The 13,002-nt window shown below is 40.9% G+C and overlaps 1 protein-coding gene across 1 annotated transcript in view; it reads left to right on the top strand.

Annotated features, from left to right (window-relative positions):
• Positions 1-13,002, top strand: part of CLCF1 (cardiotrophin like cytokine factor 1) — a 39,391-nt gene that overhangs the window by 2,778 nt on the left and 23,611 nt on the right. The window contains exon 2 of the mRNA XM_072130413.1: positions 524-687. Within this exon, the coding sequence (XP_071986514.1) occupies positions 524-687 (164 nt within the window). The remainder of the gene's footprint in view (positions 1-523; positions 688-13,002) is intronic.

The raw sequence follows: 13,002 nt of genomic DNA, 5'->3' as shown, positions 1-13,002 counted from the left end.
TTTGAGGGTTAATAAATGAGAAACCTGCGTGACCTTCTATTCTGAATAAACGAAACGTCTGAATCGATAATTACGAAATAATAGGTCCATACTTGGCAGTCACGAGAATTTCTATTACGATGTGACTTTCCATCCCTGGAAATAAAAATTGGGAAAAAAATAAAATAATAATCGCAGATACATATTTTAAAAATTAATCACTAAGAAGCGGAAATGAAAAGTCATGCTGGTGGAAATTCTACCTAGGAGATTAATAGTTACTGTAAAAAAAAAAAGTTAGACATTTCAGAAGACGTTGATTTTGATTGTAACAGTCATATAGAAGATATATTGTGCCATATGTTACATTTCAGACCTATTTTAATATTGATTTTAATTTAATTTGTTTTTCTTTTTTTTTTTTTTTTGTTCCCTTTACTGTCATTTCTTTGTGTGTTTTATTCTTACTTTCTTCCATTACCTGCACCTGTCATTCTAAAAAAACTAATCTCCTGGTGGCTCTTGTAACTATCTGAATTTTAAGAGGGCTCCCAAAGAGTCCTATGTGCTATGCTGGTGTCCCTCTTGCATGCAGTCTCGATTGATGCTCTAAACATTACAGACCCTCTCGCTCGAACGTCAATTCAAAAAAGTTACGACCTCACAAAATACCTGGAGCACCAACTGCGCTCTCTGGCCGGCCCATATGTGAGTAGCATCTTCTTTTCCTAGTTTTTTTTGCACTTCTTGTAGTTTGTTTGTAGTCTTGCATAACTTTAGTAACATACAAAAGTGGCCAAATATGTGTAAACTCTTCTCCAATCCAGTTTCCCCACCCAAACCCACCCACCCATATGTCTTTCATAGATAATGGTAGAAAGCAAATTAAATATATGTTCTGTATGGATAAACTACTAAGAAGGATTTTTTCAGGATAGCATAAAGGTGCTTTGTTATTGCAAAATTGCATTCTTAATTTTTATATTGCGTGGGGGGATGTGGTGAACATTTTTCAAATATACTTTATTAACAAATTCTGCCTAGTTTATAAAAAAAAATCAAGCTCTTACCTCCCATAGAGATGTGTATATCCATTCTGTACAGTGTGTGTCTATGGAGGCTGCATGAGCTCGCATCTAATCTCCCTGTGTTTGGTTACACAGCTCTGAGAAGGGAGGATTAATCCCTTCACTTCCAGATTGATGTTTGAATATAATGCTCATAGCATACTACAGCCGGGTAGAGAGCAAAAAGGGTTAACGCTCACAGCTGTGTAACAGACAGTAGAGGAAAAAGAGACCCGTCTTCAATCCGGTAGACAGAGTTGCCATAGCAATACAGAAGTAACATTGTAACCAAGGGGAACACTGAAGTCTGTTTCTTTACAAACTAAGGAGAATTTCTTACTGAAGTATATTAGAAAAATATCAAAATCCTCTAAAATAAGAGTTACACTTTAAAAGTTTCAAGGCAATAATCTGGATTCCTCCTGTTCATTAATAATGCTTGATAATAATTGATGCATTGAAACAAGATCACAGACAAAATTATATAATGTACGATTACAAATTTATAAAAAATTCTTCCATTCTATGTGACCTTGTTTACCCTATAACTGTTAAAGGGGTTTTAACAGATTTCTTGATGCTGGTATCCAAACATTTCCCAGTTCCCTGCTGTTCTCTATATCCTGGTCAGTGATAACATGAAGATACAGACATGTGACTGTTGCAGGCACTCACTACCTGTAGCGGTTAAACCATCACTACGGCCTGTGATTGGCTGCAGCAATTACATGTCAGCAGCGAAGGTTCCAATACAGGGACTTGTAGTGTGTTTTGGGTATGTGTTTAATAGAAGAAGGCTGAGGACAAAATGGAAAAGGAATGTTAGATATGAGGTGTATAGGGAACTTTAGGATTCTTCTATTAAGTGATAATGACCGGGCCGGATTGGGAGGGGGGGTTACTGTGACTTCAGTCAAGGGTCCAGACAGAAAAAGGGGCCTGGAGTCACAGAACTTCCCCCTTCCCGTAATTATGAGCATGTGTATATAGAATTTCTACTGCATATAAGAAGAAGTCTTGTCCATAACAATGCAGAATTTCATTGCAACCATGGATCTTATTTTGAAAAAATGTTGCATTGATATGAGCCAATAAACCTTCAGTTGTTTTCATTGGATTTTTTGCTGGGTTGCTGTAACTTCTATTCATTTTGGACTTTTTGTAACCTTGAATCAGGCCGCAGTTCCTCACACCCACCACATATCCTTATATAGCGCTGCTGTAGAGACAAGTTGTTTTCCATTTGCTCTTCTAGTTTTATATACTTCTGCCGTTACAGTTTTATTACCACTATTTCTCTATGGTCAGCCATGTAAAATTCTGAGCAGCATTGAGGGTGTCGGAAAACATTCGGTAAACATGTTGTTCTATCAATCATGACTCTCTATTGTTCTGTACAATGGTTGTTTGATGTCTCTTGTGCCTGGATTATTTTTTGTGGATGCATAATGTCCACATCAACTTGTGTTTTACTAAATCAAATCAAAAGACGAGGGGGCACTGTCTCCGCCTGGAGAAAACAAGGTTTAATCACCGGAGGCGACAGGGCTTTTTTACTATGATAACTGTCAATCTGTGGAATAGCCGAGCTTAGGCGCTGGTCACAGCAGGGACAGCAGAGAGCTTCAAGAAGGGTCTAGATGCCTTTTTACACCTAAATAGCATTGATGGTTATGTTATATAGAATTGTTTCCCCTAAATCCCTTCCTCATGCAATCCCTTCCTTGGTTGAACTTGATGGACATGTGTTTTTTTTAACCGTATAAACTATGAAACTTTGTGATATTGTTTGTATCATATTTCTGTTATCTGCAACCGGGTGCATAAAACAAATATTTGAATAAATATTCTCAGTAAATGTGTAGCATTGGATGGGTCACTGAACATTTTGGTATTACACCAAAATTTAAAAGTGTTGCCAAATGGGAAAATTTGGACCCCTGCTTTTTGGGTCCCCTGCATACTTCCTAGTCCCTCTTGACAAGCATGAAACGACTGAGGGGAGTCATCATTATGGCAACCGATTTGTCATCTGCTGAGTAGGACCAGGAATTTAAGACTTTTGGATGACTGATGGTAGGCTCGAGAAAGCGCCTGTTTGGCGCGAAACGGCCCGTCGTCTGTCACGGTCTGCTATCTGTCTGCATTGCCCCTCTGCTGAATAAAGTCTATGCCACATATTTGGTGAGTGCCGCTTCACTGTTTTACTTTATCGTTGACGCCACTGCTTGGATTGGGTGCAGAGCACCCGTTGTGTGCAGCCCGTGGTTTGGGTGACAACTTGCACTTTGGGCGGTGTAGTCCCACTGTGGTAGTGCCGGTTTACTCTCATTTTTAGACTAATGGATGACTGAGAACATGGCCAGTGGCAGTGCCGGACTGGCCCACCAGAGCATCAGATGATCCTCAGGTGGGCCCTGACTCAATGCCAGACACCAGATGACCAGAATATAACCTAATTTGAAGGCTACTAACAGGGGTGTAACTTTAGGGGGCCCTTATGTTGTCACTTTCCCATATGAGAAGATTAGTACTATAAACCATACGTTATAGTCGGGGGCCTGGCACAGACTTTGCAATGGGGCCCATCAGCTTCTAGTTACGCCATTGGCTACTAAGGTCGTCATCCTCCAGAACTATTTTATCTAGTGTGCCCAAGGACTGCATTACAGAGATGAGTATTACTTATCTTTTCAACCCTGGTGGTCAAACCCTTCTCTGCACATCACACAACCCCAGGCGATCCGAGGCAGAGATCCTACAAATCACACAACACGTATTGTACTAGGTGGATAAAATCACGGTGTTCATGTGTAGACATCAGGGTTGTACAACAACCCCCATATCTTTTGGGCAATGTCTTTGCTATGTTATATTAATATCCCTCCACCGACCTTTCATGTGCGCTAATCCGCACTGTGACTCATAATAACACTTTATAGGATTACATAATAACCGCTGTGTATAAGCCGTAGATTCACAGCGTCTCAGTTGTACATTGCCTTTCGTGTTACAGGATGATTTTGCAAAATGGACAGGGAATAGTTTGGAAAAACACCCCCTAAACTGTGCAGAAATGATCTTGGCTGAAGAAATGAGAACAACCATATATGTTTCTATAGGGGAAAATATTGCAGTAAACAGTCTACTTAGCCAGGTTCTCACTATTATTTTTTCGGTAATGATGTACAGGTAATCCCCAGGTTATGTATAGGATCGGTTCTTAAGTTGAATTTGTATGTAAGTCGAAACTGCATATTTTATAATTGTAACTACAGCCAAAAAATTTCTTTTTTGTGACTATGACAATTGGATTTTCTAAATTTTTAGCTGTAATGGGATCCCGGATTATCAATAAAGCTTCATTACAGACACCATACAGCAGATCATTTCAGCCTGGGGCTAACGTGATATATCCAGAGGGTTCACCAGAGGTCACAGGGGCAGAGGGGTCCGTCTGTAAATAGGGGTCGTCTGTAAGTCAGGTGTCCTTAAGTCAGGAACCATCTGTACTTGTACAATAAGCAAATTACTTTATTGTTTTGTTGGATTTTCAGGAAAGCACGTCAGTCTTTAATTTTCTAATAGTATTCATTGGATTTGTTCTTGTTATTAAAGTTAAAGGGGTTGTCCAACCGTGATAAAAAAAATTAGGTGTTGTGCTGGGGAGGACTTTATAAAAAAATAAAAATGTACTCACCTGCTCTGGTGCTCCTGGTGTCCTGTATGTTTAGCTCCGTTCCGACAGCTTCCAGTCACCTGGCATGCCCACCGCCACCATGTCCGAGTGCCTGATAAAGTGCCGCGACATAGGGACGGGTGGGCGTCTAAGGCTGCCCAGAAGTTGTTAGAGCAGAGCTTCTGTGACCCTGTAAACATACAGGACCACGACAATGATGGACCGTGGAGCAGGACACCAGGAGCGCCGGAGCTGGCGCAGGGCAGGTTAAACCCTCCAGAAAACTAGACCAACTAATGTGAGTTGCAAAGTTGGACTTGTCAGTCGTATCCTGCACCAGATTCATCCTCTAGTATCTTACACAGGGATTAATCTGGAGCAGCAGAGGTCTGTCTAGTCCTACTAGTCCCCACATCAGTACACCTCCCCCATTCTGTTTAAGCTTTCTAACCATTTACTATAAAGGTGATTTCCAGGCATGTGTAATGTGAGACAGAATAAAGTGGCTTCTGAATATGGGCACAATTATGCTCTGCCTCCTACTCCCATTGTCCACATCTTTTACTGGATGTTCACTACTATGCTCATTTTCATACATCCTATAATTTACTGCCTGGCTCTGGTCACCAAAATTAAGTTTACCATCCACCAATACCCCCAAGTCTTTCTCTGCTGCACTTTTACCAAGTATTTCACTGTTTAAAAAATATTTGTAATTTTTATTTACTTTACCCCATTACTGTACATTACCTTACATTTATCTACATTCAACCTCATAAGCCATTTCTCTGCCCAATCCTCCGGCTTCCACAAATCCTTGAAACCCCTCAACAACGAATACATCACAAGTCCGGTACAACAGTATGGACAGGGCTCACAGGCAAAACTCTCTGCAGTAATAACCCTGATTGGTGCTGGCATTGACTGCTGCCAGCAAAGCTGAGTAATCAAACTCCCGACAGTTAAATTACCCTAAGGGGCCTAAAAAAAAAAGAAAAACATTTTTAAACATAAATCATTAAATAAAAATCAAATTTCCACTCCCCCTGTTAGGTATCACAGCAACTAGAAGCTGATGGGCCCAGTGCAAAGTTTGTGCCCCCGACTATAATGGATGGTTTATAGTACTAGTCTTCTCATATGGGAAAGTGACACCATAAGGGCCCCATAAACCTCTTGGGCCCTGGTGCGACCGCAAGCTCTGCACCCCCTCAAGTTACGCCCCTGTACCAAAAGTGCTGATCTATCAAAATATAAAAAATAGTTATTCCTAACATTGAACACCATAAAAGAAAATAGCACCCAAATATACAAAATGACACTTTTTACCATTTTTGCAACACATAAACAATTAAATAAAAAGTGATCAAAACATCATACAGACCCCAAAATAGTAGTAATAAAAATGTCATCTCATCTTGCAAAATATGAGATCTTACACAGCAGTTTACACCAAAGTATGAAAAAATTTTGGTTTTTTTTTCGTACAGAAAGTTTTACATTTTTTTAAACTTTTTAAAACACAATAAAACCTACATAAATTTGGTCTCCACTGAATACTACCAATCCAAAGAATAAAGGAGATGCGTCGTTTGGAGCGTACAGTGAAAGCCATAAAAACTAAGCCAACAAGAATAAGGAGCAAAATATGTTTTTCAACAATTCCACCTCATTTGAATTTTTTTTCCCACTTCCATGTCATGGAATATTAAATACCATCAATATGAAATACAATTTACAGAAATCAAGCCCTCACACAGCTCTGTATATGAAAAAATGAAAAAGTTATAGATTTTTCAAGGTGGGGAGTAAAAAATGATAACACAAAAATAAAAAATGGGAAATTTAGGGATTAATCTTTCTGTCTCTGTATAAGTTACTTTACAGGGCTAAGTATCATCTACATATTTTGAAACTGATTGTTTAAAGCTACCATGAGGACATTAATAAAAATATGAATACTGACCTCTTGCCCCCCACTCCAGAATAGCATCTCTTGGAAAGCCCTTATTTTTTTCCAGGCAACTGTTAAACTCACTGGGCTGTAGTCTCCAGGAGCACTTGTTTTCCCTTTTATGAATATTGGCACCTCATTTTCTATACCCGCGGGTGAATGCCATCTGGACCCTGGAATTTGTGTGTTTTAGTGGTTTTATGATAGCGTTATGCTTCCTTTTTGGGTTAAACAACTCACATTCAATTGTGGATCTACATTATTCCTGATTGTGTTTTCCACCAGGGGACTTTCCTGGGTAAAGTTAGTTGAGAAGGCGACATTCAGTCGATCGTCCCTTTCCTTATCTCCCTACCCCATGACCCCCAGGTTATTCCTTTTAATTAAATACTGTTGCTATTTTTGCTTTCTTTTTAACCAAATTTTCTCAAATCCCGTCGTTTTAGTTTTTTCTTAATTTAGAGCAGCCTGGAATTACATTTCACATTTTATGTTTTAATGAAAATTTCTTCTCATGGATAGGGATTATGATACCAGCTGTCTTGGAAGGCACTTCCCAATCTGACCTTATATTTACTGCTGAGAAACACTTAAGATGATGGGTCAAATCCTGCACTGAAAAACCCCTAGATTTTAGTTCATGTATACAAACTCCCCAGCAATTACTCTGTTCCATGGGTACGCTGGTTTTGATTACCTGCTTTGCAATTCCTGGTTTCTAAAAGCTGCCAAACTAGGCAGCTTCCCAAGGCGACTTATTTTTTATTGGAGATGCTTCCTCGACTCTCAGTTCTAGTAGTTTTCAGTCCATTCATAAATGCTGAATGGTGTTCCCAACAAATGACAAAGGACATCTAACACCAGGATGAAGGATAGTAAACCAAGCACACTAACATACTGGGTGTGTGCCCCCTCTGGTCGGATCTGTTCTTTTTCAATTATTCAAAAGAGCCTTAAGGGCTCTAGGCTAAATAGCTGTTAAGTGAACCCGGAGCCCCTTAGGCTCATTTGCATCATTTTTAAAGCCTTTTTTGTAAAAATGAGGGCATTAGAAGCTAAAAAGAAGAGCAGATTCTGTCAGAGGGGGTACACAGCAGCATGTAAGTGTGCTAGGTTTACAATCCTTCATCCAGGTGGAACCACAGTCGCACAATACTCCATGAGGGACATTTATTATCAAACGGAAAGCTGTGTGATTTCTTTTTCCCTTGCTGCGCCTCTTAAGCAGCAATGAAGGTTCTGCGTAAAAGTATTGGTGGTTTTCCGACACTCACGTCTTGGTTTTCCGATGTCACTTTTTTGGCGCTTCTATTTTCTGACTTGTTTTGTGGCGCAAAATTAGAGCTAGGGAGTTCTTGAATGTGGAGACAGTTCTAAACCTTTTGGTTCATGCACCAAATTATTTATTCTATTGCGCAACAAACTTACATCCCGCTGAAAAATATAGCACATTTCCAGCTCCACCCTGCGCCCAAATTGATAAATGCCCCTCTCTGTTTCCTGCCCTGAACTGGTCTATGATAATGTGGCATTATTATGTGGTTTGCAGAGTATACTGTATGGCGGTATCATCTAGGTTCAAACGTATGCGCCGCGATGGAGAGGAGGAGTGGTGACCCCCTCCCCTCTCCATGGCACCGTAATACGGGAAAGATAGGACATGCCCCATCTTTTCCGTGTTTATGGAGCTGTACGGTGCCGCACGTGGGCTGCACCCATGGCAATCCATACGGCTATTGCTTGCGGCCGTACATATGCCCCCCTGATGGTCATGTGCATGGGGCCTTATATGTAACATATATGAGAAGTAACATTTGGAGACTGTTTTGAGTTATTCCTTATACATTGCATGGCAGTATCATATTTATCATATTTCTTTTTACAGTTGTTCAGCTTATTTCAGTCTGCATATGACTGAAATAAGCTGAAGAACTGTAAAAATAACAAAAAATGGTGTTTCTTGCCGGTTTCCAGGGCTCCATGTTCGATAAAGCTAGTACTTTACATCCCTTTTGGATGGTCACATTCAGGGGGGTAACTATGAGTGGCAGGGCCCCATAGCAAACTCCTGAATGGGGCCTCCTTCCCACTTAAAAATATTACCGGTTTGCGCTGAATTGCCCCGGGTTTTTGGTGCACGCGATCGGATTGTGGCGCAACGGCGGCGGCGGCATGCATGCGACGGAAATCGGGGGGCGTGCCCGTCGGAAAACCCGACGGATTCGAAAAAACTGCGGTATTTTTTTAAAAAATTTGTTGCTTGACACGCACTTACCTGCACCCAGGATAGGATGGTGAACTCCGGTGGACTTCAGCGCAGCAGTAACACCTGGTGGACATCAGGCGCACTACCTTAGTGAAGGTGAAGACCCGAATCCTCGACGGAGAACGCGCCACTGGATTGCGACAGGACCGGGTAAGTAAATCTGCCCCAATATGTATATTCCATTCTTTAGTGTCAGATCAGATGATGGGGCCCCCTGACACTGTGGGCCCCATAGAGGCTGCTATAGCTGCTACTGCTGTAGTTACGCCCCTGGTCACATTCTCATTAGCAGTTTGGCTTGCTCAAACTTGCTTATCTAAAAAAAAATAACAATAGAAGGATAGGGGCTACCCTGATGGTTTCACCCGACGTGACAATGTGACGACATTCTCAGCCTTTGCAGCCATTGCAGTGTTGAGTTAATTATAAATGGAGAAATTGCTTTCGATTCCCTTGGGCTTTTTTCCTGCTGGGTTTTATGTTACACTTTTAATTAAAAAATATGTTCAATGTTATCCTCTGTTTACAATAAACATATAAATATGCAGCCTTCAGAACAGATCTAACAAAAGCCTGAAAGGCTCACATTTACAGGACAATATAAACTGAGATCTAGATATTTCCTTCTATATATATATGATGGGAGAAAGGTCAAATCCTGACGCTCACAAAGGTTATAGTAGTGAGTGAGAGACGGGACATATGGTATAAAGCTAATATCCTGACCTGCACGAAAAAACGCGGCTTATTTACGGTCTTTGTGGAAAAAGTTTTCAATGCATTTAACAGATTTGTAACTTGGGTGGTAATGCACTAAAAAAAAAATTTTTTTAAATTTTTAAAAAAACAAGCCTGTTAATCCAGATAGAATACATATTGTTACATTTTTTAAACGCTACCAGGGATTATAGATGGAAAAGCTATTTGGAGAATTAGAGATATACGTAGAAGAGTTTTATTGGAAAATACCAGGAAATCTGTGAGTCGGTTATATAAAGGGATGGGTGGAGCTAGAGGCACATAAACCCTGCAGCCTACATGTCCTTAGTGGTGTGTACACATAAACACAGGTGCAGATCAGTATACATTGCTTTATAAGACCCTCTCGTCTCCACGCTTTTCACTCTCTCCAGTTCTCAAGATGTTTGGCTCGGTACGGTCTAAAATGAGACCGCTTCCGCTGCGCTGAGCCAAAGGAGGGCGCGAAAAAGAGAGACAGATGTACAGAGGAGGATTGAGAGTCACAGAGTAGGAGATGCACGGGGTTGCACAGTTTAGAAACGAACACGTCGAAGGTAAAGTAACACGATCGGGGGAAAAAAAAAATCGAAGCGAGAGTTTAAAGGACGTGACGGAAGAAAGAAGCGGGCTGTGTTTTGGTTTTTAAGAGAGCCTGGTTATAATATGAGAAATGGCAGTGGTCTCGCTTTCTACACACTGTGTAAACTTTGTGTGATTAAAGGCAGCGCTCCCTGTCTGTCTCTCTTCATAGACCTCTCCAACTTGGCTCGGTATCTCTTTTCTCTTTCCATCCTCCCCCACCGCCTGCTTCTTCTAGTCTTTACTCCGTTGTTCTCTCCTCATCTTTTCTCACATTTATACCTTCTGTCCCTTCCTCTGTGTTTTCCTTGTTCTATTGCAGTGTTTCTCTCTATCCTGTCATTATATCTGCACTGCCTTGGGCTTTGGTACAAATTACAGGAACATCCTGCATTACGGGGATCTAACTCTCCTTACTGGGGGCAGGGCGTGAAGAAATGGTCGTGTAGTATATACCTACAAGCTCTCCTGTAGCTTTTAGTCAGGTTCCGCATCTAAAATACATTGTCATATGGAGCTCTTATATATTCACCATGTAGATATCGATGTAAGAGGGAAAATGTGTGGATTTTCCTCAAGATTTTTCTTGTAGAGTTGGCGATATGGCACAAAAATATATTCCTCTAATGAAAACAAAGGAGTATATGGAGCAGCACAATGAGACATTTTTGTTTAGGGACAAAAACCGATAGTTTCGGCACAAAAAGTATTCTATAATCTATAGAGATGTGTCTTCTGCGCTTCACTTACGTCACCTTGGCAATTCCGCGCACCTCCGATATCTAATAATGCACGCCCCATCTTCGTCGTGTTCTTCCTCCTTGTGTGGATTTTCCACAAGATTTTTCTTGTAGAGTTGGCGATATGGCACAAAAATATATTCCTCTAAGGAAAACAGAGCAGTGAATGGAGCAGCACAATGAGACATTTTTAAAATCCAATTGTAGAAGAGATCAAAAAAAAAAATGTGGCTGGGGTTACAATTGTAAAATCTACAGTTCTGATTTACATACAAATTCAACTTAAAGGAAACCTACCACTTGATCCCGGCCGAAATTACCTCCTCTGGGCTCTTTACCGCTGACCCCAGGACATATTTTCTTTAGGGACAAAAAACGATAGTTTAGGCAAAAAAAAGTATTCTATAATCTATAGAAATGTGGCTTCGGCGCTTCACTTACGTCACCCTGGCAATTCCGCGCACCTCCGATATTTAATTATACACGCCCCATCTTCGTTGTGTTCCTCCCTCTTGGACCGAGAGCCGCGGATGTCACTTGGCTCTCAGCACTTCCCGCGCATGTGCAGTGAGTGAATCTCGCACAGCTGCAATGTGCTTCACTGACTGCACATGCGCAAGAAGTGCTGCCCAGAGACCCTAGGGAGAAGGGAGATGCGGTTTATTACTGCTTCTCCAGTCCTCACAGCATCACCCTGAATTAGTGCGATGCACAGAGGAGCAGAGCCGGCACTGCCGCTGGTTCCATATACTCGGTGGTCACGTGACTGTCGGGTCTAAAGGGGTTAAACAGAGCTGACGGGTCTAATTAGACCTAGTCCAGTTCTGATCAGACTCCCCAGTCACAGGTGGTCATTTATCTTATAGATGCCCCAGTTACAGGGGAAAACTTGTAAAAGAAAAAAATAAAGTAAAAAAAAAAAAAAGTGAAAGTATCCCCCAGGGATCTTTTATGACCTCATGGGGGACATATAAAGTAAAAACACACACACACAAAAAAATATTCATAAATATTAAAAAAAATACAATCACATTTCCCCATAAAATTAAAAAAAATCCCCCGCTTCACTACAAAAACCACCGCCATAGTCGCCCCGTTTGCCAGAGACTACATATATTATATATCAAACCGCCCGAAACAAAACAGGGAATTAGTTAATAATGTTCATTTTGAGTTAATTCGAAAATAAAAAAAGGATTATAAATGATAAAAAAAAGCTTTTTTTCCACTTTTATCCCCAAATAAAACTGAAAAAAAAAAGGTTTAAACTTTTATTACCTTTTTAGCTAGCTCTATGAGGCTCGTTTACTAAGGGTCCGAACGTCGCACTTTCGTTGCGTTTCCCAAATATTTCCGTTTTGCGCCGAATTGCCCTGGGATTTTGGCGCAAGCGATCGTATTTTGGCGCATCGCCGCCGGCTTGCATGCGACAGAAATCAGGGGGCGTGGCCCCTTTTCAGGCTGCGTCACTAAGGGGTTAGATAGTGAATTAATTTTCCTGAAAATAGAGTCTTCTATCCATATGGTATTTGCCAAGAACAGAAACAATAATTTTGGGAGTAGTACCATCCTAATCAACAATATTTCATCTGCTTTAGACACAGGTAATGGATTCTAAACTTTCTGTTCTAAGTGATAAGTGATTGGCTACTGGATATTTAATTTACTGAAATCTCAGACAAGATCTGAATCCCCAAACATCTAAACTTTTCTCTTTTCTCCAGAATTCTAATACCCCACTTCTTGCCTATATCCAAATCTTCTAAGGCAGTGGTGGCGAACCTGTGGCACAGGAGCCAGAGGTGGCACTTGGAGCCCTTTCTGTGGGCACTTAGGCCATCACCCCACGAAGAATTCACCAAACGGGATCAAATCCAACAAATCTTCCTGCAGTCCCAGGTAGAGATGCTGCTCTCAGTGCTATTTTAAAGCGACACTTCATTGGCTGTTTGGAACTGCAGGGAAGGTGAGGGGTTAACAGAACAGCATTATCTTTG

Source organism: Engystomops pustulosus, chromosome 11 (assembly GCF_040894005.1).
Source record: "Engystomops pustulosus chromosome 11, aEngPut4.maternal, whole genome shotgun sequence".
Taxonomy (NCBI): domain Eukaryota; kingdom Metazoa; phylum Chordata; class Amphibia; order Anura; family Leptodactylidae; genus Engystomops; species Engystomops pustulosus.
The sequence above is the reverse complement of the archived record's forward strand: the minus strand, read 5'-3'. Positions and strand labels throughout refer to the sequence as shown.